Raw genomic sequence first — 26,702 nt, forward strand, 5'->3', positions numbered from 1 at the left:
TTCCATTTTCTAATAATCGCTCCAACAGTTGTTACCTTCTCACAAAGCTGCTTGCTTATTTTCCTGTAGCCCATCCCAGCCTTGTGCAGGTCTATTATTTTATCCCTGATGTCCTTACACAGCTCTTTGGTCTTGGCCATTGTGGAGAGGTTGGAGTTTGTTTGTTTGAGCATGTGAGCAGGTGTCTTTTATACAGGTAACAAGTTCAAACAGGTGCAGTTACTTCTGGTAATGGGTGGAGAACAGGAGGGGTTCTTAAAAAAGAACTAAGAGCCGAAATATTTACTCGTTGGTAATGTATCAAATACTTATTTCATGCAGTTAAATACAAATTTATTATTTAAAAATTATACAATGTGATTTTGTATTAGATTCCGTCCCTCACAGTTGAAGAGAACTTATGATACAAATTACAGACCTCTACATGGCTTGCAAGTGGGAAAACCAGCAAAATTGGCAGTGTATCAAATACTTTTTCTCCCCACTGTATTGTTCAATCAAACACAACAGTTCTTTTGGCTTGAAATACAGCAGTTTCTTTTAAAGAGGAGTGCAAGAGCAGAAACTGCTTTTTCAGTCTTGTGTTTCCGCCATATATATTGCACGCACAAATTTGACTGTTGACCAGTATAATAACTTCTATTTCAAAGCACCTTTCAAGACTGTATACCAGTGGTCTCAAACCGGTCCTCAAAGGGCCGCAGGGGGTACTGGATTTCATTCCAACCAAACGAGACAAATACCTTTTCACCAATCTGGTTTCTTACAAGTGTAATCAGTTGATTGCAATCAGGTGCTGCTTATGTTAGTAGAAACCTCATTGGTTGAACTGTTTGTGCTGGATCTGTTGGAACAAAAACCAGGGCCCACTGCGGCCCTTTGTGGAGTCGGTTTGAGACCGCTGCTGTATACTAATCCCTGTACACAGTCAAGTCCTGGATGATAGTTTAGTGCCCAGTGCAGTTGAAGAAGCGACGCATACACAGCGAGTCCATTTCTCAGTTCCAATAGTTTATTTTGGAGGCGTCTTGTAACTTAACTCAAATGCTCTTTATCCAAATAAAAGTAACAAATCAAAATCTCAAAAACGTATTCAAAACGGAACAAACAAAATGAGTACATTCCATTCTAGCACAATGCACCAAGTCACAGTCAAAAACTGTTTTGCCCAACACCTGTGTCATGATTAGCTGTCATTTTAAGCCTCCCGGGGCTGACTCAAGGTCAGTGGAAAGACACGATTGACAGCCCCTAGTGACAAGGAGTAAAGTTACAAATGATAAGACAAATCAGGAATATGGCTCTTTGAAAGACACTCATGGTCACTTTACAACAGGGTTTACAAAAGCAACAAATAGAGGAGTAACAAGCTAAATCTGTGTTAATCAAAGGAGCAGAAAAGTCTTAATTTAAAACACAACAGCTCAAGCTGTTGGGAACAAGCTTGATATGAAGTAACCTAACCTAAACCAAATTGATTCAATTAAGAAATAAAATCAAGAATATTGGATAGTTGTGAAAAAGACCAGGACCTGAAAAATCATTTCAACAACTCTGTCAAAAGAGGCTCAAGGGGAAAGTGAATGAGAAAATCGAAAAGCTTTTTCCACTCTAAATGTGTGGCAAGAATTTGAATAATTTTGTTACACACTGCAATTCAAAGGTTTTTCCTCAGTGTGGCTTCTTGTGTGCCACACTAAATCTCTCTTAAGATCGAATCTTTTATCACAAAGTAAGCAGCCAAAATGTTTCCTTCCGGTGTGTGTTCCTGCGTGTCTGTTTAAATATCGCTTCTCGGTGAATCTTTTGCCACATAGTGTGCAAACAAAGGGTCTTTCTCCAGTGTGTGTATGCATGTGTCTGGTAAACTGAGTCTGACAGTAAAATCTTTTGTCACATAAGGAGCAGGCAAAAGTCTTCTCTCCACTGTGTGTGATTGTGTGTTGGTTTAAATTTCCCTTCTTGGTGAATCTTTTATCACAAATTGTGCAGGCAAAAGGCTTTTCTCCAGTGTGTGTACGCATATGCTTTTCTTTATTAGTCTTCAGAGAAAATCTTTTGTTGCAAAATGCGCAGACAAAAGGCTTTTCTCCAGTGTGTGTGATTGCGTGTTGGTTTAAATATCCCTTTTCGGCGAATCTTTTACCACATGTGCAGACAAAAGGCTTTTCTCCCGTGTGTGTACGTGTATGTATTCTTAAATGAGACTTCTGAGAAAATCTTCTGTTGCAAAGTGTGCAGACAAAAGGTTTCTCTCCAGTGTGTGTACGCATGTGTCTTTCTAACATAGCCTTCCCAGAAAATCCTTTGTTGCAAAGTGTGCAGATAACAGGCTTTACTCCAGTGTGTGTACGCGTGTGTCTTTCTAGCAGACCCTTCCGAGAAAATCCTTTGTCGCAAAATGTGCAGGCAAACTGTTTCCCACCCGCACATTCTTTTGCTCTTTTCAATGATGACCTGTTTAAGGATTTTAAAGCATTTTGCTCAAAGTCATCTTCCTCCTCATTAGTGTCAGAAGAGTGTGACGTGATGTCATCACTGTCAGAAAGCGGAGCTAGGAGCCCGTCCGGTTGCGATGGTCCTTCTCCTTTTGTTGTCAGGACCTGAAATGAGCTGTTGCTCGAAGATTTCACTGCTTCACTCTCTTCGCTTAGAACTTCATCTTCTTCACTCTTCACACCAACAGTCACTGCAATGATTTCATGTTCCTGTTCTTCTTCTTTAATGTAGGGGGTGTCTGGCTCCATTTCCTGTTTGATGTAGAACATCTCCGACTCCAACTCCTGTTTAAAGTGTGGGGGATCGTGTTTCTCAGGGTGAATATGTTCTTCAGTGACGTCTGCAGGACACTAGGTGGGAAGACAAAAAAATCATGTGATTTGGTAAAGTCAAGCTTTTGCGGTGATTTTCATGTTAATTGATGGGAAAATTCTCAACTCAGTTTTTCTTCTTATAGACCCTACTCACATAACGTCACAACCACGCCTCCGCGGCATATTGTCCGTCAACTCGTCGTGTTGACGCATTACCGCTACGTAAATTCCTCCTATTATGGCGTATTTTTCTGCTCGTTAACATTAATAATCAAAATGGTGAAGGCGTGTGTGGCGGTTGGTTGCAATAACAGAGAAGATAGACGGAGAGACTTGAAGTTCTACCGTATTCCGAGAGACCCGGAGAGGAGAGCGAGATGGACTGCTGCAATTCGACGAGAAAACTGGGCTCCAAACGATTACCACAGATTATGTAGTGGTCATTTTATATCTGGTAAGATGCATTTAATATATATTTAGAGGGTTTTGGGCTGACAACCACAATTAAGATCATTGCTAGGCTAATCGCCGACAACATACGGTTTCAAATTCAAGATGCTTATTTCTTCCACCATCATTACATTTTGAATAATACTTAGCTGGTACCAAGTGAAAGAAGCTGGCCTAGTCTACGGATCACCAGTTAAACAGGTGTGTCCAAACCTTTTGCAAAGGGGGCCAGATTTGGTGTGGTAAAATTGCGGGGGGCTACCTTGGCTGATTTACATAGAACAATATATTTAAACAAATTTTAGCAAGCCCTTCTGTGTGTCACATTTGCTTTATTATTTTTTTAAATTCATAATTTCAACAGTCTCGTCTTTTTGGCGTTCTCTTTCGACGCTTGGGCTCTTGCGAAATAAGGCTGCTGTGAAATTAAATTAGCTTCAAGTTGCTATAATTTCTCGCTGCGTATCTTCCCTGTAATGTTGTCGTACATGTCAGCGTGTCTTGTTCGGTAATATCATTATCGCGTCACATCGAACTCTTTGAAAACAGCGACTGTCTCTTTGCAAATGAGGCAGACACAGTTGTTGCGTGTTTTATTGAAGAAATAGTCCAATATCCACCTATCCTTGAAGCGTCGGCCATCGCAGTCAACTTTTTTTGTTGTTGATTGTCGCCATTTTAGAAAATTGGAAGTAAAGGGTCACACGGGGTAATGTTGCTTAGAGTGCTGCTATTAAAGTTTTTCAAACTTTCGTGAGAATAGGCTGATTTTGTGTGGACAAGATAGTTGTAGATATCAGGGTAGCAGATGTCAGGCAGAGACAGCGACGACAGTGGGTCGAAAAATATCGATTTTGGCATCAAATATGGATCTGCCGAATGGATAGACTGAAGCTTTTCCACATAACGCCTTTTATGCAACGCATCCAATGAGTTTACAGCGTCTGAAAGCACCGGGGCTTCCATGAATTGCACGACAAATTGAAACCATTGATTATACGGATAAACAATGACGGACAATATGGCGGCCAGATACAGCGACACGTCATTCTGTGACGTTGGTGAGTCGGGTCTATTGTCCACGTTTTTACATCACGCATCAGAGCCCTTTTTTTTTAAAAAGTCTTTTCGGTGTTCAAGTAAAGTACTTGGTGGCGTACCTGCACGGTCGGGGCAGCACACATACCATAATTTTCACACTATAAGGCGCACCTGACTACAAGCCGCCACCCACCAAATTTGGCACGAAAACTGCATTTTTTCATAGATGAGCTGCACTGGACTATAAGCTGCAGCTGTCCTCAGTGTATTATGGGATATTTACACCAAAAGATATTAACCGGTAACACTATTTGACAGTGGCAACATATGACTGTCGTAAGACCAAATGAACCACCATGAAGCTTTGAAACAATTGGCTGCAAAGCTTTATTGCTTCAAGAGGCTTCATATGGCCATCACTGCTCCCTTGGGGAAGACAGTCAACCTCTGCTGCCATCTGCAGTCAACACTGTTGTTGTCCCACATGCCTCCTAGCATGCATTGCCACGCTATGGATGTAAATAACAATCAAAATTCATGTTCTGTGGTAATTGTTTTTTCAGTTACTGTTCCGCTTGTTTCATTAACTGCTAGTTATACTATTTGGTAACACTTTATTTGACAGTGGTGCCATAAGACTGTCATTAGACAATCATAATTATGACATGAAACTGTCATGAGCATTAATGAATGTTTGTAACAGACGTCATTTAGTGTTATCCGGCAAATTATTTCACATTTGAATGGATGTAAAAGATCCAATCTGGACATAAATGGGGTTAGTGACATAATTTGCTGGATGACACCTAATGACACAAGCATTCAGTAATGCCCATTATAGTGTCATGTCATAATTATGACAGTCTTATGACGCCGCTGTCAAATGAAGTGTTACCTATTACCCAAATAAATCAACAAATAAGCCGCACTGGACTATAAGCCGCATGATTTAAAATGAAGGAAAACAGTAGCGGCGTATAGGCAGAAAATTACGTGGTACTCACAAAAAAAAGAAGCCGAGTCAAAAGGGGCACTTCGGACCCTCTGCATGTGCCATACACTTACTCTTGCAGCTCACTGACATTCAACTGGCGGCCAAGTAAGTCGCTGCCATTGAAAGGCATGTACGCGCAAATTTCCCATTCATTTTCAACAGCTGCAAAACCTGTGTGGTTGTGATTTATGACCATGGCATACATATACCGTTACAGTCCTTTGACATTACACTGGTGCCGAAGTAAGTCGATGCCATTGACAGCCATGCACGCTCTTGCCATTGACGGCCATGTACGTGAAAATATGAACAGGAAGTGACCTAATATCAACACGAAGTCTCCCCGAATTGTCCCCAAATCAACAGGAAGTGGCCTGATAAATCTGTATCTACCACAGCAAAGCCCCATCGTAATATCTCCAGAAATTGCAGTTTCAAGTTCTTCTTACTCATCTTATTCTCAGTGTTTTTAAGTCATGCCGCACAGCCCAAATCGTTTGACTGACCAGTACGGTGAAAACATAGGTTCTTGTGTTTTTTTACCACTTAACATTACTAGGGATGTCCGATCCAGGTTTTTGCACTTCCGATCTGATACCGATATTGTTTTGCACTTCCGATCCGATACCGACCGATACAATACCGACCTATCTGAGCATGTGTTAAAGTTTAAAGTTATTTAGCCACCTTACTTAGTTGTCAGACTCATGTTGAAAAAGGTTTTAGTACTCTTGATAACAACTAGCCAGCTGAATTAGGTGAGTTTGAATAATACACAACGATTGGTAACAAGAAACTGACCTGTTTATTCAGTGACAAACACAAAACATTATAAATAACAAACAGAAATGGCATAGTCAGTCAGTAAAACGTGCAAATAATATTGTAAACTGTCTTAAAAAAGCAAAACACACCAACAACCTCAGTGGAAAATCCCACAAATCCCCCAAGCTATTAGATGCTTTTAATGTTTCGTGCATTAGTTACAAAAATTGCATAAAAAGCCTCTCAGGTTTAAATAAACGACTATTTCAGTATCAAGTTAACATTTTAAAATAGTAAATAAAATACTCAATTCCCCATTGTGTATCAGCAGCTTTGAACAACATTCAATTCATTTAATTTTGCGAATCAACTGTTAAAAGTTGTTTAAATTGCTCCCATTATTCCATAATTTCCCTTCTGTCTACTTTCGACATGTGAAAGTTTTAAAACTGTTTTGAAGATAGATTCAAGTCAAGATTTTGCCAATTTAGGGGTATTTTAGACAAAAAGTTAATTAGGTTCGCTTGGAAGGTTCACAACAGCCTACTAGGGAAGTCTCCTGCTTTAAGATGGCGGCTGTTTACTAACGCATCTGGTTTTCAATACTTCAATGTTGCTAACGCAGTCGAGTCTGTCATTTTGCATCTAGTTCTATATACATATGATATTTATTATCTCCAGTAAAACGACGTTGACATAGTTTGTAGCGGCTGTCAGCAGCAGTCAAGTATTCTTGTGTTTTTTATCCAGTGGCATGAGTCAAACCTAAGCCGTGAGTAGAGCATTGGCATTACCTGGGTCTAATGCTGCGTTCCAGAAAAGTGGGATGTCGGACTTTTCCGACCTCCGACTAGGAAAATATTATTGGAACGCCACTTGAACTGGGAGGTCCAAGTCGCGAAGTCGGAGAAAAAATAACTACCCTGACTTCCAAGTTGTTTCAATCTGACGTCACAGGACAAAATGGCGCTCATGAAAACGTATTGAATGATAACACAATAATTAAGTAAATCAAGTTTATTTGAGACGCCATGTATTTTTTTTCTCATACAATGAATTATGTTTGTTATGCTATGTTTTTATTATGACGATCAGCAAAGGATGTAACTAAAAAAAGGCAGTTTACAGTGTGAGCTCTAACGCAGCCGGCGTTTTTCCTCTACTATTTGATCGCTTATAGGAAGCCAGTGTCGCTGGAGGTCAAAATGTCTTTGGATGGCCAAAATAAAAAAACACCTCGTCGCGATCAGCCATCTTTGTGGTTTACATTTGCTTGGAACGCTTTGAGGTCGGAACTGGTACCATCCGAGTGGGATAAATCCGACTTCCCACTTCTCTGGTATGCAGCATATGACAAGCATTATGTTTACTTTCGGGACGCAATGCAGTCAGTTTCTCATTGCGTCCCAAAGACCGCGCTGTGTATTAGTTCCGCTTTACTTGACATATTTCAAAAATCGGAATTTGGATGTTTGTGAATCGTTCTCGAATCTTCCACAGCCGAATCGCTCAAGGATGTAATGACGGCTGGGCATGTTGTACCGTGGTTCTAAGTGTTGAATGGTGCGTCTTTACTCACGAGAGATAATGGCTCGTCATCCAGAATGAATTCTTCGGCAATGACTCTTGTTATTCCCTGGGCTTTGGGACTGTCGAGTGCCAGTTTGTCACGCATAGCAAAAATTTCTGCCAGTGTTAGTTGCGTAGGACCTTTCTTTTTGTCTTCGGTTTTCTTAACATACTCCTCATATTGTTTGTGGTGGTATTTTGCTAAATGCTTGATTAGGTTGGTTGTATTAAAACTTCTTAAAGCTTTACCACTACGCTTGACTTTATTGTGGCATATGTTGCACTCTGCCTCTTCGTCTTGGTCGTCCTTTAAGGTGAAATGATCCCACACAGCTGACATTTTTACCGATAAAGTCTCTCGGTAAATTGGGAGACGGTAATGTCAATGTAGTGTGTTGAAGGTGTGCCGTAAAATGCGGACCGGATTTTAGGGAAACCGAAGCAAAAACTGGAATGAATTATGTCAATTGGTGCGCTGGAAAACCCGGACCTGATTTAAAAAAAAAAAAAAAAAACTGGATCGGAAGTATGGATCGGAATTTTTCCGTGTTCCGATCCGATACCGATGCGCATTTTTTAGCCCATATCGGCGTCCGATCCGATCCAAATATTGGATCAGGACATCTCTAAACGTGACAGCCCATTGACATTCAACTGGCACCCAAATAAGTTGATGCCATTGACAGCCATGAAATTGACACCAACGTACGTCCAAGCCATTGATGGCCAAGTGCATCCAAATTTTCCATTCATTTTCAATGGCAGAAATACCTGCGTGGTTATGATTTTTGACCCAAAACTTACCATTACAGCCCATTGACATTCAACTGGCACCCAAGTAAGTCAATGCCATTGACAGCCATGCAAGTCCAAGTACGTCCATGAAATTGAAACCAATGTCCGTCCGAGCCATTGATGGCCATATATGCCGATTCTATTGATGCCAATGTATTTGGATTCCATTGACGCATGTTTAAGTCGATGCCATCTATGCCAGTCGACAAAATAGCAGCAGACTCAAGACTTCTGACTGGATAAAGGCAGTGTTGTTAATAACGGCGTTACAATATAACGGCGTTATTTTTTTCAGTAGTGGGTAATCTAATTAATTACTTTTTTCATCTTGGCAACGCCGTTACCGTTACTAAGGACGGAAAGGCATGCGTTACTATGCGTTACTATATTGGTCGAAAAGTCTGAGGGAGACGGACTCACCGAGGCGACAGAGCAGAGCAGGAGCGGGGAGGAGGCAAGAAAGTTGTGACGCCGAGCAAACGCAATGCTAGGTAGCTCCAATAATACATGTTGTAGCCGATAGCCGACAAACTATGCCCGCACGTTATGGTAGATATGGTAGACATGGTAGATATCACATGTACTGTATATAGATATAACTAGATGCAAAATGACAGACATGGCACTAAATGCGTTAGTAGACAGCCGCCATCTTAAAGCAGTAGGCTTTTTAGGACGGCTCTGTTGTAGAGAACATTCCTCGCGAACCTAAGTAACTTTTTATCTAAAATACTTCTAAATCGGCAAAATCTTGACGTGAATCTATCTTTAAATGATGAAACAGTTTTAAAACTTTCATATGTCGAAAGTAGAGAGAAGGGAACTAATGCAATAATGGGAGCAATTTTAACAACTTTTAACAGTTGATTCAGGGTAAAGGGTAAATTAGGGTAAATAATTGGGCTCGGGCCAATTGTACCAAAAACCTCCACAAAAAACTTCACATAGTGTGGCCAATGTTTTTTTTTTTTTTTTTAATAATTAAGTAATTAATAAGTAATTATCACCAATTACTTTGCCAAGTAACTAATTACGCTTACATTCAGGTAATTGAGTTACTAACGCAATTACTTTTTGGGAGAAGTAATTTGTAACTATAATTAATTACTTTTTTTCACTAAGATTTACAACACTGGATAAAGGATAGCTGCCCTCTGGTTTGGCCCACATAACCATTTCAACAAATTTGCTTCAGTGGTACAGAAAGCAGTGGTGAAGCAGTGTTGTGACCACACTGATCCTGATTATCACACGACATCGCGATACTTATACTTATGATAAGTATCGCGATGTCGCCAGATAATCCTTAGCGGGAGCCATGTCGTATCGTATCGTGAGGGACCCTCAAGTTACCACCCTTACTGTGCATAAGAAATGGTACGCTCGAGCCTTCCTGCTCGAATCCGATTCGAAAGGAAGTAGAGAAGTGTCAAGCACTGTACCGAAAACGGCGTGGTACCCCAGCCAAAATCACGTGACCACTGCAGACGAGGCCTCGAACGTCACAGACGTGTCATCGAATATAGCGCGCACGCCGGGATGTGTGTGATTGTGACAATGAATTCCATACATAATAAAGAACCGTCGTCGCTGTTGTGGAGCAACGCCACGAAAACCTCGCAGAGTCCTATGCTCTGATCTAAAGTTAGATTACAAGAGTAGGAAAACGCCACGGTTAGCCTTCACTCAGTATTTTGTAGCATCTTTTAGACAAGTTGAGAAGTGTACGATTAAATGTAATCACGCTAATGTTAACCGAGCGAGCCCCCTGAAAACAAAACCTATGACTCAGAAAAGCGTCAGCGTGTCTTGGCTAGCGAGCTAAGCTAAAAAAATAAATAAATAAAAAAAGCTTTGCAAGCCTGGGAAGCTATTACATAAAGCCAAACGACTTACACTAAGCCTTAAGATAAGATGCTTTAGTCCATTAAATTCTTTCTAGGGTACTTACCCGATGAAAATGTTTAGAAGGAGCTCGTTTGGTCAAGGGAAGGCGACACGAAGGAACGGCAAATGTTGCAAGGGGTACACGGAAGTTACGCCGAGACAACCGGAAGTAGAAACGTTCAGACGCTGAAACGTCAGTGTAATCTTTTGAAGCGTTTGGGACCAAAACTATATTAAATCACTCAAATCCAAAAATATTAGATAAATATGGTAAACAAATCCGAATTCCAATCATAACTATCAATGACTTGCCTTGAGCCTTTATTATTCAGAAAATACGAAAAAAAAGAGAAGAGTGCGAGAGAAAATTACATCCAAGCGCAAAGAAAAGCCAGTAGAGGTCGCTATTGGAAGACGCCTCAACTCAAAGCAGGTTGTGTCACTTGACTTTAATACATGAAACATATAACTGCTTCAATATTTTCTGGAAAAAAAAGTGTTTTTTTTTTTTTTTTTTCCAATTATATGCTGTAAATGAATTGATAAATTAGTACAATGGTAAAAGAAAAAACAAACTAAATTAATAATACAAACAGTCAACACATTGGCTATGTTCCCAAGTGACACTCTTAACTGTTTTTTTTTTTTTAAAATATCAAAATAGAGAATATATAGATAGAGGATGTATGACAAAAAAATAATAATTAAAAAAAAAATCTATAATGACTGGAACACAATGCACAAGACTAGTAAAGACGTCTTCCCTGAAATCATTGAAATAAAGGTTGTAAACTGAACAGACAATAAACAAAGGGAAGCGCAGCATCAAAGTTTTTCAAATAATAACACAGGCCTATTATTGATATAAATTGCTCTTGGATTTATCAGCCATTTGTGTCCTAAAGGAAATATACCATAAAGATATTTTAAAATATTCTCATTGAGACCACTTTAACTGTATGAACTCGCAAACTACACAATTTTTATATTTGGACACTTGCAATTCATTCAATGAACTTAATTAAGCTATAAATAGTATAAATATTTCATGGACAAATTGGACTGTTAAGCAGTTTACTACATTTTATTTCAAAGCGCCTTTCAAGACTCTCGAGGTCACTTTACAGTTTACAAAAGCAAAAAATAGAGGAGACAAAAGCTAGAATAAAAGTAGCAGGAAAGAAGTCATAATGTAAATTAGAACAGAAGATTAAGCTTGACATGAAGTCACCTAACCTCAACTAAACCCAATTCATTCGATTAAAAAGAAACAAAATCAAGAATCTTGGATAGTTGTGAAAAAGACCAGGACCTGCAAAATCATTTCAATAACTTTTTCAATAGAGCCTCAAACTGAATAAGAAAATTGAAAAGCTTTTTCCACTCTAAATGTGTGGCAAGAATTTGAATATTTTTGTTACACACTGCAATTCAAAGGTTTTTCCTCAGTGTGGCTTCTTGCGTGCCACATTAAATCTCTCTTAAAAGCGAATCGTTTATCACAAAGCAAGCAGCCAAAATGTTTCTTTCCGGTGTGTGTTCCTGCGTGTCTGTTTAAATATCGCTTCTCGGTGAATCTTTTGTCACATAGTGTGCAAACAAAGGGTCTTTCTCCAGAGTGTGTATGCATGTGTCTTGTCAACAGACTGACAGTTAAATCTTTTCTCACATAAGGAGGAGGCAAAAGTCTTTCCACTGTGTGTGATTGTGTGTTGGTTTAAATTTCCCTTCTTGGTTTATCTTTTATCACAAATTGTGCAGACAAAAGGCTTTTCTCCAGTGTGTGTACGCATATGCTTTTCTTTATTAGTCTTCAGAGAAAATCTTTTGTTGCAAAGTGCACAGTCAAAAGGCTTTTCTCCAGTGTGTGATTGCGTGTTGGTTTAAATGTCCCTTTTCGGCGAACCTTTTACCACAACATGTGCAGACAAAAGGCTTTTCTCCCGTGTGTGTACGCGTATGTAGACATGTGCCGGTTACCGGTTTACCGTGGTGTGAAAACGTCGCGGTTTCAAAACCACTAAAAATTTCCGTCATACTTTAGTACGGTATTCGCTATTTTTCATGTGCCAAAATGCAGCCGAAGTGGCTTGGTGCGGCAGCGCTCACTCACCCTTCCCGTTTGCTGCCGTGAGTGTCAGTGACGCTATTCTGCTAAACAGCCAGCAAACCCAAAAACAAACCCTCCAAACACAAAGCGTACTTTTCTTCAATTTATTGAGCTCTCAAATCGTGGTGAAATATACAAATGAATACATTTAAAACATTTTACAATTGTATTTTTCCACCTGTGATTAGGTTCAACAGGATAGCAGTTGCACCATTAAAAAGTTTGCCAAAAACAAAACACACATTTTCCTTTCAAATTCAATATACAAACTAACTAAAACTTGCAAAGACGAATGTTAGCCTAGGCCAGTACTTCTCAAATAGTGGGGCGCGCCCCCCTGGGGGGGCGCAGAGCAATGCCAGGGGGGGCGCATGTGACCTCGGGGAACATGTTTTTTTTTTTTTTTTTTGCCGTACTGGAATAAAGTGTACTTGCACATCCACTCAGTAGGTGGCAGTGGCGCTCTCATTTTCAGAGTGCGCGCAGTATTTTTGAACTAAGGAAGAGCACTCAGCACACACAGACAACAGATATGAAGAGCAGTGTGCCACCGCCGTTTTCGAAAGCCGTTTTCCGACCGGACTCACTCACGCAGCGACCCACTGTCTTGTCCGGTTCTCACGTCGCCGCCCGAGAAGTGCCATTTTCGGCTTGGGATCGTCACGACGGTTCTACCTCGGCCGCCGTGAGTGCGCTTTTTTTCGTGCCTTTTGCCTTTTAGCTTTGACTTTTAATACAGTGGGTGATGATGAAAGACCACTGTTTACTGTGTCTAAAAATAATTATAGCAGACAGCAAGAAGCCAAATCAATTAAGACGCCACTTAAAGACATTAGACCCCAATCTCATTGTTAAGCCGCTTGATTTTTTCAGTGAAAACGTGCCGAATATTGCCAACAATCGTCCTGCTTTGTCAGTGTTATATCAGTAAGCCAGTGAGCATTGTTAGCATGCTAATTGCAAAATAACTCCACACCATTGCAAAGGAGGTAAATACTGTGAGCAGCAAAAATAAAAACTGTCCTGTCCCAGGACACTTTTTTCCCCCTTTTATTCAGATTTGTTTTTTCGGTCAAATTTTTTGGCACATTGTCCTCATGAGTGAATGTTTCTAATCAATTTTAATTTGGTATTATTTACTGATTTTATTACATTTTATTTTTCTGTATCAAATGGTCAAAAATGTACCTTGAGTGTATTTTTTAGTTTGGATGTGAAATTTTTTTTTTTTTTTTAATTCAGGCAAATTGATGCACGTCAAGTCTTCTCTGTTACAAACAAAACAATGTTAATAAAGTTATACTTTATTATAAGTTGATCTATGTTACTTTTTTTCTTTATTAGAAAAAAAAGGACACAATGTTAGGCAGATGCGTATTTATAATAGTAATTTTATAGACAAATGATACTATTTACAGTGGCGGCAGAGAGTTTGGGGGGGCGCGAAACATTTACGTCTTCCTTGGGGGGCGTGACAGAAAATAATTGAGAAGCACTGGCCTAGGCTAAGCTGGGAGAGCAGCTTCGTCTAGGTTTTATGTCTCACAGCCGCTGAGTGAGAAACAAGCTTGAATGAAGGGGGGAAAGAAAAAGGATCGCGTCAAAGATCGCAAATTGAGAAAAGAAGTCTCACTCCTCACTTTTTTTTTTTAGATGAAACCTTTCCTCAACAATATTTACATTTTAACTAATTTATTAAACTAACTTATACATTTTTAACTAACTTATTAACTTATGAATTCTTTCTTTTTAACACAAAGGCATGGCATCATGTAGACTAGAGTTGACACAGTGGCTGAAAATGGCAAAACTTCACTTGAGCTTCCCCCCCCCTCAAAAAATGGTCATACAGTATATATATTTAATTTTATTTAGAAGTGTTTTTACTTTTTTATAGCAATTATTTTGTTATTACTCTAATATTGAGCAACTTGAGCTGTGGCTGTGGGTAGTCTAGGTTCTATTTATTTTAATTTTATATAAAATATTTGTTATTTTTAAAAAAATCCTGTTCAATGGGAAAAAAAAAAAAAAAAAAAAAAAAAACATACATCCATAATCTCATACAGGCACATGCCTACGCGTATGTGTTTTTAAATGAGACTTCTGAGAAAATCTTCTGTTGCAAAGTGTGCAGACAAAAGGTTTCTCTCCAGTGTGTGTACGTATGTGTCTTTCTAACATAGCCTTCCCAGGAAATCCTTTGTTGCAAAGTGTGCAAACAGGCTTTTCTCCAGTGTGTGTACGCGAGTGTCTTTCTAACATACCCTTTCCAGAAAATCCTTTGTTGCAAAGTGTGCAGATAACAGGCTTTTCTCCAGTGTGTGTACGCGAGTGTCTTTCTAACATACCCTTCCGAGAAAATCCTTTGTCGCAAAATGTGCAGGCAAACTGTTTCCCACCCGCACATTCTTTTGCTCTTTTCAATGATGACCTGTTTAAGGATTTTAAAGCATTTTGCTCAAAGTCATCTTCCTCCTCATTAGTGTCAGAAGAGTGTGACGTTATGTTGTCACTGTCAGAAAGCGGAGCTAGGAGCCCGTCCGGTTGTGATCGTCCTTCTCCTTTTATTGTCAGGACCTGAAATGAGCTGTTGCTCGAAGATTTCGCTGCTTCACTCTCTTCGCTTCGAACTTCACCTTCTTCACTCTTCACACCAACTGTCAATGGAATGATTTTATGTTCCTGTTCTTCTTCTTTAATGTAGCGGGTGTCTGGCTTCATTTCCTGTTTGATGTACACCATCTCCGACTCCAACTCCTGTTTAAAGTGTGGGGGATCGTGTTTCTCAGGGTGAATATGTTTTTCAGTGACGTCTGAAGGACACTAGGTGGGAAGACAAAAAAATCATGTGATTTGGTAAAGTCAAGCTGTTGCGGTGATTTTCATGTTAACTGATGGGAAAATTCTCAACTCAGTTTTTCTTCTTATTGTCCACGTTTTTACATCACGCATCAGAGCCCTTTTTTAAAGTGTTTTCGGTGTTAAAGTAAAGTACTTGGTGGCGTACCTGCACGGTCGGGGCAGCACACATACCATAATTTTCGCACTATAAGGCGCACCTGACTACAAGCCGCCACCCACCAAATTTGGCACGAAAACTGCATTTTTTCATAGATGATCTGCACTGGACTATAAGCCGCAGCTGTCCTCAGTGTATTATGGGATATTTACACCAAAAGATATTAACCGGTAACACTATTTGACAGCGGCAACATAATATGTCGTAAGACCAAATGAACCACCATGAAGCTTTGAACCAATTGGCTGCAAAGCTTTATTGCCTCAAGACGCTTCGTATGGCCATCACTGCTCCCTTGGGGTAGACAGTCAACCGCTGCTGCCATCTGCTGTCAACACTGTTGGTTTCCCACATGCCTCCTAGCATGCATTGCAGCGCTATAGACGTAAATAACAATCAAAATTCATGTTCTGTGGTAATTATTTTTTCAGTTACTGTTCCGCTTGTTTCATTAACTGCTAGTTATAGTATTTGGTAACACTTTATTTGACAGGGGTGCCATAGACTGTCATTAGACAATCCTAATTATGACATGAAACTGTCATGAGCATTAATGAATGTTTATAACAGACGTCATTTAGTGTTATCCGGCAAATTATTTCACTTTTGAATGGATATAAAAGATCCAATCTGGACATAAATGGAGTTAGTGACACAATTTGCTGGATGACACTTAATGACACAAGCATTCAGTAATGCCCATGATAGCGTCATGTCATAATCATGACAGTCTTATGACGCCGCTGTGAAGTGTTACCTATTAACCCAAATAAATCAACAAATAAGCTGCACTGGACTATAAGCCACATGATTTAAAATGAATAAATAAAATAAATAAAACAGTAGCAGCTTATAGTCCGAAAATTACGTGGTACTCACACAAAAAAAAAGCCGAGACAAAAGGGACACTTCGGACATGTAGGGGCAGGTGCTCAAGCACCCTCCGCCCCCCCTCTGCACGTGCCATACACTTACTATTGCAGCTCACTGACATTCAACTGGCGCCCAAGTAAGTCGCTGCCATTGACAGGCATGTACGTGCAAATTTCCCATTCATTTTCAACAGCTTCAAAACCTGTGTGGTTGTGATTTATGACCATACATACACCGTTACAGTCCTTTGACATTACACTGGTGCCCAAATAAGTCGATGCCATTGATCGCCCTGCACACTAGGGGTGCACGATAGCTATTTTTCAAAACCGATACCGATATCGATAACTTCCTGTTCCTCAAGGCCGATACCGATACGATAAACGATAATATATGTTTAATTTTTCAATGTATATTCACCTGAGTTTTTGAACAACTGTAGGTCAAAAATACTGGTGGTTGATTCAGCATAGATTTGCTTTTGACCGGACCAGAATTTTCATGATGACGTGAACATTATTATAATGAAAAAAACAAAGACAAGAACAGTTTTGACTGTCCATATTATTTTTTAAAAATAAATATCATTTGAGTCAATCACAATCAATCAGTCAATATCATTGACGATGTGTTCCCCTGAACAATGAGTACTAATCTAAAACAAACATAAACCCAACAGGTATTATGCTTTGTCAGCATATAAAAAATTTGGTGCAACAGGAGAGGAGACTTTTGTTCTCTTGGTCCATGAAACAACTTTCCTCACCATTATAGAACAGCAACCTACCAATCAGACCCGGCAGCATGGGCAAGCATTAGGGGGCCGTGCCCGCCCTGAGAGACTGCTGTGCCCGCCCTAGCTCGATTAGATTGTAGTGTGTATTTTTTTCCCCTAATCTTCCACAAAAACATACACGCATGGAGAGGACGAACCCTCTATTCATCCTATCTTGAGCTGCCGTCATTCAATTCAATCAATTCAACCTGAGCAGCAAATGAAGGCAATTTCTAGCCAATCACAGATAAGGAGGGCGGGCCGATCCGGCCGAGTAGCCTGCCATTGGGTACTGCGACTGCTTTGGTCACAGAAATGGCGGTTCAGCGGTTCCTCCGTTACTAATTCAAAATGCAATGGACATCCGTTCGTTTTTCAAGAAACTAAAGGCAAACTCCATCCATGAAAAAGACGCGGCCGAAAGTCGGCATGAAGGGATAGCGCTGCCACCTCCTCCTACAAGCACTGATGAGCTGAGAATTGAAGTCAGCACTCATGCTAGGAGGGTTAGCTGCAGCAGCTAGGGAGCGCAAGGAGCAGAACCGAGCAGTGGTACCGACGACAACAACAAACTGTACACTGTAACTTCAAAACAAGGCCAGCAAAGAGGAGACGGTCACAGAACTTTTCCCTTGCTGAATATGTTGTTGAAGAAATCAACACACCTGTGGATCGTAATGACGAAACAGAGCTACGCATTGACTCAGTATGTGGGGAAATGAAAAGTCGCTTTGGGACACAATTGTGACCTCATAGAGGCACTCAATGCCCTAGATCATGTGAAAGCCACATTCTTGGATAACAACAAGATGAAGCCTTTGCTTGACCTCACCAAGACACCTGTTTTGAACTCCGAATTTGAGGTGGCCCGCAACTTCCTCAGGACAGAAATGAAAGGGTCTTCACCAGTTGGGGAGAAGTGGACAACGAAACAGGTGATTAAGGCATAGTATAGGCAAAAGTTCAGCATTATTTTTTAGAGCTGAAACGAATACTCGAGCAACTCGAGTAACTCGAGTTTAAAAACTATCCGAGTAATTTTATTCACCTCAAGTAATCCTTTATTTTGACAGCTCTAAGCATCACGTTTCGCTCGGACTACTTTTAATGCGGGACAACGCGCTGACGTCACGTGCGTAGAGGAAGAAGCAATAAAAAAAATATAAAAAACATTTCTGCAGCCGACAGCCGCTCCAAACTATGTTGACGTTGCTAAAAACTAGCCCGCATGATGTTAAGTTGGTAGCAGGTAGCATCTGATGAGTCTCATAGAGATCACATGTATGTTGAACTTGATGTGAAACGACAGACTCAGCCGCGTCTGGGCAGCGTTAATAAACAGCCGCCATCTTAAAGCAGTAGAGTGCTAAGTGCTAATAAAGAGCGCTAAGCGCTAATAAATAAAGATTAAAGTTACTGTCTGAGTCACTAGCTCACGTAACGTTAGCCCTGCGGAGGGCTAGGTTTCTATTAATTATGACCACTTTCGATGCGTGGCTAACGTGTCTTACATACAGGCTTTAACATAACATAGCTTTGTGGAGTAATGAGGGTGTAAAATAAAAACTCAACAATGCTAACTATCAATTTTAGCTTAGTAGTCATTGCTGGATAAAACACCAAGTAGCACTGGTCCCTAGTGTGCTCCAATACAGCCTGTATCATACATTTATTTTGAACACTGCAAAAACTCAAAATCCTATCAGGACTTACAGTTTAGAGTAGCGTAAAACTAAACTAGAACTTTAAAATGGCTTGACACAAATAGAAATTCAATTGAAACACGTTTAAGTGATGTGTGTTATCAAGCGTAATGGCATTTTTAGGTATATGTATATATATATGTATATATTTTTTTTTTAAATAAGATCTAAAGGTTTTTGAGTGAAAGCAGTGAATTTGTCTTTTTTTTAAATTCTAGTTACATCTGAGATGCAAGTGTTGGCTGTTTTCAACAATATACATAGAAAATAAAGACATTGACTGAAAACGGTTCAAGATTAGATGAAATGTCTTGTTTTCTCATGTACATTTTTAATTGCTCTTCACCTAAAAATATATTTGTTTTATCCGATTACTCGATTAATCGATAGTTTTCAGTCGATTACGCAATTACTAAAATATTCGATAGCTGCAGCCCTATTATTTTTTATTGTACTCAAAAACGCACGCGCACACACACCCCCACACGCACACGCACACACACAAATACAAGGCTCCTTTATAATTATTAAATGGCCTGTATTGTAATGGCATGTGCATTTGGTACTTGTGAAACATTTTTCAGCATCAAACCATCAATCCGTGAAACAGGTCATAGCTAACATGATTTGGTTCATGAGTTTATTTCCTTGTACAACATGTTAACAGTTTGTTATCTGGGAAATGATTATGTTTGCATTTATATTGATTTCAGCTTTATTTCTAAATCCTTACAGATTTTGAAACTGTTCCAGAGGCCACTAGAAGCAATGCCTACTGTTTTCACAGTAGAGATGTCCAATATGGGCAAAAAAATGTGCATCGGTGCCAAATCGCCCGACACGGAAAAATTCCAATCCAGTTTTTTTCTCTCGAAAGTCCAGTCCGGGTTTTCCAGCGCACCGATTTACATAATCCATTCCAGTTTTTGCTTCGGTTTCCCTAAAATCCGGTCCGCATTTTACGACACACCTTCAACACACTACATTACCGTCTCCCAATTTACCGAGAGACTTTATCGGTAAAAATGTCAGCTGTGTGGGATCATTTCACCTTAAAGGACGACAAAGACGAAGAGGCAGAGTGCAACATATGCCACAAAGTCAAGCGTGGTGGTAAAGCTGTGAGAAGTTTTAATGCAACCAACCTAATCAAGCATTTAGCGACATACCACCACAAACAATATAAGGAGTATGTTAAGAAAACCGAAGACAAAAAGAAAGGTCCTACGCAACTAACACTGGCAGAAACTTTTGCTATGCGTGACAAACTGGCAATCGACAGTCCCAAAGCCCGGGGAATAACAAGAGTCATTGCAAGAATTCATGGCAAGAAGAATCAAGAATGCATTCTGGGTGACGAGCCATTATCTCTCGTGAGTAAAGACGCACCATCCAACACAATATGCTGCATTTCAGAGAAGTGGGAAGTCGGATTTATCCCACTCGGATGGTACCAGTTCCGACCTCAAAGCGTTCCAAGCAAATGTAAACAACAAAGATGGCTGATCGCGACGAGGTGCTTTTTTATTTTGGCCATCCAAAGACATTTTGACCTCCAGCGAACCTGCCTTCCTATAAGCGATCAAATAGTAGAGGAAAAACTACGGCTGCGTTATAGCCCACACTGTAAACTGCCTTTTTTTAGTTACATCCTTTGGTGACTGTCAACATAAAAACATAGCACAACAAAGATAATTCACTATATGAGGAAAAAAAAACATGGCGTCTCAAATAAACTTGATTTACTTCAATATTGTGTTATCATTCGTGTTCTTGAGCGCCATTTTGTCCAGTGACGTCAGATTGAAACAACTTGGAAGTCGGGGTAGTTATTTTTTCTCCGACTTCGCGACTTGGACCTCCCAGTTCGAGTGGTGTTCCAATGATATTTTCCTAGTCGGAGGTCGGAAAAGTCTGACATCCCACTTTTCTGGAATGCAGCATTAGAGCCACGGTACAACATGCCCAGACGTCATTACATCCTTGAGCGATTCTGCCGTGGAAGATTCGAGAAGGATTCACAACCATCAAAATTCCGATTATTGAAATATGTCAAGTAAAGCGAAACTAATACACAGCGAGGTCTTCGGGACGCAATGAGAAACGGACTGCATTGCGTCCCGAGAGTAAACATGCTTGTCTAATAGAGATCATATGTATGTAGAACTAGATGCACAATGACAGACTCGACAGCGTGAGCAACACATGCATTGAAAACTAGATGCGTTAGTAAACAGCCGCCATCTTAAAGCAGGAGACTTCCCTTGTAGGCTGTTGTAATGAACCTTCCAAGCGACCTAATTAACTTTTTATCTAAAATACTCCTAAATCAGCAAAATCTTGACTTGAATCTATCTTCAAAACAGTTTTAAAACTTTCACATGTCAAAAGTAGACAGAAGGGAAATTATGGCATAACGGGAGCAATTTTAACAACTTTAACAGTTGATTCGCAAAATTAAATTAATTGAATGTAGTTTAAAGCTGCTGATACAGAATGGGGACTTGAGTAGTTCATTTACCGTTTTAAAATGTTGACTTGAAACTGAAATAGTCGTTTATTTAAACCTGAGAGGCTTTTTATACAATTTTTGTAACTAGTGCAAGAAACATTAAAAGCATCTAATAGCTTGGGGGATTTGTGGGATTTTCCACTGACAGTTTACAATGTTATTTGCACGTTTTACTGACTGACTATGCCATTTCTGTTTGTTATTTAAAATCTTTTGTGTTTGTCACTGAATAAACAGGTTAGTTTCTTGTTACCAACCATCGTGTGTTCACACAAAATCACGTGACCACTGCAGACGAGGCCTCGAACGTCACAGACGTGTCAGCGAATATAGCGCGCACGCCGGGATGTGTGTGATTGTGAAGGCTCAAACACTCCAGCAACGTGAACGTCGCATCAACGATCCGCGATAACGCAGTGAAAAGCGGCCGTTAAGTCAATCAGCCAATGCACACCAGTCGCAGTGCGGCCGCGTCCCAGAAGCGCTCAACACGTCGCGCGCGAAAAGAACAGCAGAGTTTGTTTTTTGACGCGAGACGCGGCCCCCCTGCGTCAATAGACCCTACTCACCTATGTCACAAAATGATGTGTCGCTGTATCCGGCCGCCATATTGTATTTTTTAGACCTATTCTCATTGTTTTCAATTAGTCGTGCCAGTTATAGAGCAATTAATGGAAGCCCCGGTGTTATCTGACGCTGTAAACTTATTGGATGCGTTGCATAAAAGGCGTTATGTGGGAGAACTTCAGTTTATCCATTCGCCAGATCCATATTTGATGCCTAAATCGATGTTTTTCGACCCGCTGTCTTCGCCGTCTCTGCCTGACATCTGCTACCCTGATATTTGCAACTATCTTGTCCACACAAAATCAGCCTATTCTCACGAAAGTTTCAAAAACTTTAAGAGCTTGGAGGCTTATAAATACTTAATTGCTGGTTGGGTGAAACAGGTCCTCGTCCACGAAAATTCGGCAGGAATCTATCTTGTGCTCGGGAAGGTGAGTTACGAAATTTTCTATTCATAATCTTTTGTTCTTGCTAACATCCACTGTCAAGTCTAATGTATTTCATGTCATTTGTCAATGGAGCTAGGGCTTTTAATGTTTATATGGTTTAGCGATAGCACTCTCACTACATACATACGTGTATGTTGTCGGCGATTGGCCTAGCAATGATCTTAATTGTGGTTGTCAGCCCAAAACCCTCTAAATATATATTAAATGTATCTTACCAGATATAAAATGACTATTACATAATCTGTGGTAGTCGTTTGGAGCCCAGTTTTCTCGTCGAATTGCAGCAGTCAATCTCGCTCTCCTCTCCGGGTCTCTCGGAATACGGTAAAACTTCAAGTCTCTCCGTCTATCTTCTCTGTTATTGCAACCGGCTGCCACACACGCCTTCACCATTTTGATTATTAATGTTAACGAGCAGAAAAACACGCCATAATAGGAGAAATTTACGAAGCGGTAATGCTTTAACATGACGAGTAGACGGACAACATGGCGCGGGGGCGTGGCTGTGACGTCACGGGAGTAGGGTCTATACTACTAGGTAGGATCGGGCAGGCCGGAAGTCACTTGTGTAAAAATACGGTGGATCCCGCCGATTTTCAAAATAATGTGCAATCGTAATTTACTATATAAATTTTAAAAAATGAAATGAGCTAAAACACCGGTAATTAATACGAATAATACACAAATCCTGCAACACAATTAAATTGATTGATTTCTCCGTGGTGCTTTAACTTGAGAAACAACATCAATAAAGCTTAGAAAATGTTCATAAGAAAAAAAATGATTGAGGCATTTAATTTGTAAAATACATGTTAAAATCTTTGTCATTGGGATTGCTTTTTGCTTTAGCACATGACCTCTTTTTTCTCCTTAAAAAAAGAAAGCTGGCCAATACGCGGGGTCTGAAAGGCAAAGTGTTGTTTTATTACCTTTAAATACCAGCTATTCTCGCGCGATCTTGCAATCCTCGCGTGAACCGATCGAGCCGCTCCACAGACGCGCTGCTCGTGAAACGCTTCCTATGGAAATTGACGCCGAGCGTCACTGGTGCGTTATCGCGGCGGGATCGTTGACGCGACGTTCACGTTTCTAGTGTGTTTGAGCCTTGACAATGAATTCCATACATAATAAAGAACCGTCGTCGCTGTTGTGGAGCAACGCCAGGAAAAACTCGCAGAGTCCTATGCTCTGATCTAAAGTTAGATTACAAGAGTACGAAAACGCCACGATTAGCCTTCACTCAGTATTTTGAAGCATCTTTAAGACAAGTTGAGAAGTGTACAATTAAATGTAATCACTCTAATGTTAACCGAGCGAGCCCCGTGAAAACAAAATCTATGAATCAGAAATGCGTTAGCGTCTTGGCTAGCGAGCTAAGCTAAAAAAAACTAAAAAGCTTTGCAAGCCTGGGAACCTATTACATAAAGCCAAACGACTTACACTAAGCCTTAAGATAATACGTTTTAGTCCATTGAATTCTTTCTAGGGTACTTACCCGATGAAAATGTTTAGAAGAGGAGCTCGTTTGGTCAAGAGAAGGCAACACGAGGGAACTGCAAGTGTTGCAAGACTACACGGAAGTCGCACCGAGAGAACCGGAAGTAGAAACGTTCAGACGCTGAAACGTCAGTGTAATCTGTTGAAGCGTTTGGAACCAAAACTAAATTAAATCACTCGAATCCAAAAATATTAGATAAATACGGTAAACGAATCCAAATTTCGGTCATAACTATCAATGACTTGCCTTGAACCCTTATTATTCAGAAAATACGAAAAAAAAGAGTGCAAGAGAAAATTACATCCAAGCGCAAAGAAAAGCCAGAAGAGGTCGCTGTTTGAAGACGCCTCAACTCAAAGCAGGTTGTGTCACTTGACTTTAATACATGAAATATATAACTGCTTCAAATTTTCTGGAAAAAAGTGTTGGGTTTTTTTTTTTTAATTATATGCTGTAGATGAATTGATAAATCAGTACAATGGTTAAAAAAAAAAAAAAAAACTAAACTAAATTAATAATGCGAACAGACAACACATTGGCTATGTCCCCAAGTGACACTCTTAACTGTTTTTTTTTTTAAAAATCGAAATAGAGAAGAGCTCTAAAAATGTGTTCACAATAGAGGATGTAAGGGGAAAAAATTAATAGTAATTTAAAATAAATAAATAAATTCTATAATGAGTGGAACACAATGCACAAGACTAATAAAGACGTCTTCCCTGAACTCATTAAAATAAAGGTTGGAAACTGAACAAACAATAAACAAAGGGAAGCGCAGCATCAACGTTTTTCAAATAATAACAGGCCTATTATTGATATATATTGCTCTTGGATTTATCAGCCATTTGTGTCCTCAAGGAAATATACCACACATATATTTTAAAGGGCAACTGAAGACCTTTTCGGATTTTGGTGTAATTTTACGAATATAAACTTTGGACGAGTTCGTCAAAACAACCATGACATTATCAACACGTAATTGTAAGGATAATTTGCGTTGTTTTTTTTCTTTAGTTTTTTTGCACTCCGTTAATGGTCCCTTCGCAAACCCAGAAGTGTGACGTAGATTCCCCGACGCAACACAGAAGACTATCCACAGCTAGCATAGCAGCATCAACGATGTCAGTGATATTTCCACCAAAGGTAACCATTCAGGATCGCTCTTTCGTGACGCTACCGATGGCAAAGGCTCCCAGGAAAGATGAACTACAATTAATCCCTACATGTTTGAACCTGAGGCGTCAGATGACGGCGATTTACTTGACACAGCAGATGGCGTCATGACGCCATTTGACAGCTCGACACTTCACGAACGGGAGAGTGAATGGTAAGCCTAAATCCAGCATTGTGATTTTTTTTTTATTAGAGAGAATGCGATTACATGGTTGTATATTTTTCCATGCTCGCTACATAGCTAAAACTGGATTTTAGGTAATGGGATAGCTCCCAGTGGCGCCACCAGGGGGTGGCCACGGCCACCCCTATAAATTGGTTGGCCACCCTACTGGCCACCCCGCTTGCCAGTGTATCGTTAGATTGTTGTAGCATCAGTTATGCATTTCATCCCAAATGAATGCATTTATTTTGTTTTGTCAAATGTAGGGCTGTCAAATTTATTGCGTTAACGGGCGGTAATAAATTTTATTAGATGATCACGTGAAAATATTTATCGCAATTAACGCATTCGCGGTACGACTCATTCACGCATTGCTGCAAACAGCCTACAATGGCGCCTTTTTACTTATATACAGATATAAGAGGCAGTGTCAAGTGAGTGGAGTAGATACAAGGATTCATTGGGTCGTGCTTTTAATTGGCAAAAGCTTTGTCATCTCTCCCACAGCAACTATAAATATTGTGGGAAGAATGACAGGAGTTGATCTTTTTTTTAACACCCTGTAGTGTACCCAACGCAGAGAAGATATAGCATTTGCAGCCACCACACACAGTCATGGTTGCACCACTTCCCATCATGCATTTGGGCAGAACAGTTAAGTCGCTACAGTATAATTTACTGAAAGCTCAACTGATACATTAGATAGCAATATTTAGTCACAATATACAAACTCACATTTATCCTTTAAGAATTACAAGTCTTTCTATCTGTGGATCCCTTTCACAGAAAGAATGTTAATAATGTTAATGCCATCTTGTGGATTTATTGTTATAATAAACAAATACAGTACTTATGTACAGAATGTTGAATGTATATATCCGTTTTGTCTTATCTTTCCATTCCAACAATAATTTACACAAAAACATGGCATATTTTAGAGATGGTTTGAATTGCGATTAATTACGATAAACCATTTTTAAGATGTGATTCACTCAATTAAAAATTTTAATCGTTTGACAGCCCTAGTTAAATGTACACCTTATGCCTAATATATACATAACACAATAAAACCGAATTGTTGTGGAACTCAAAATATGGCATATTTTAGAGATGGTTTGAATTACGATTAATTACGATAAACTCATTTTTAAGATGTGATTCACTCAATTAAAAATTTTAATCGTTTGACAGCCCTAGTTAAATGTACACCTTATGCCTAATATATACATAACACAATAAAACCGAATTGTTGTGGAACTCAAAATGTCGACTGGACAGTTATGGACTATGCACATTAAATATTACACAATACACCAAAGTTTTTCAGTAACCGTGTCCTTAAGTCTTTCTGATAGTTTTCCCCTGACCTTTTTACTGCAATAATATATTGAAAACCTGAAATTATGGCTTTTAGTTTTGGCCACCCCAAGATTTTAAGTGGCCCCATCTGGCCACCCCTATGAAAAATTTCTGGAGGCGCCACTGATAGCGCCTACCGATCTAAATATGGTAAAGCTAGCCCAAATATGGCTAAATGAATGAT

At 39.7% G+C, this 26,702-nt stretch overlaps 1 protein-coding gene across 1 annotated transcript; it reads right to left on the bottom strand.

Moving 5' to 3' along the window:
• Positions 1-872: 872 nt before the first annotated feature.
• LOC130925947 (gastrula zinc finger protein XlCGF57.1-like) lies at positions 873-10,467 on the bottom strand. The gene is made up of 2 exons (XM_057851366.1): positions 10,379-10,467; positions 873-2,849 (listed from the first exon to the last, which is right to left on the bottom strand). The coding sequence occupies exon 2, from the start codon at positions 2,766-2,768 to the stop codon at positions 1,644-1,646; it is 1,125 nt and encodes a 374-aa protein (XP_057707349.1). The 5' UTR covers positions 2,769-2,849; positions 10,379-10,467; the 3' UTR covers positions 873-1,643.
• Positions 10,468-26,702: the final 16,235 nt, after the last annotated feature.

Source organism: Corythoichthys intestinalis, chromosome 1 (genome assembly GCF_030265065.1).
Source record: "Corythoichthys intestinalis isolate RoL2023-P3 chromosome 1, ASM3026506v1, whole genome shotgun sequence".
Classification (NCBI taxonomy): domain Eukaryota; kingdom Metazoa; phylum Chordata; class Actinopteri; order Syngnathiformes; family Syngnathidae; genus Corythoichthys; species Corythoichthys intestinalis.

Bases quoted from the DNA above. Each gene is read 5' to 3' on its own strand.
- LOC130925947 (XM_057851366.1), bottom strand. From the start codon at position 2,768: ATGTTCTACATCAAACAGGAAATGGAGCCAGACACCCCCTACATTAAA.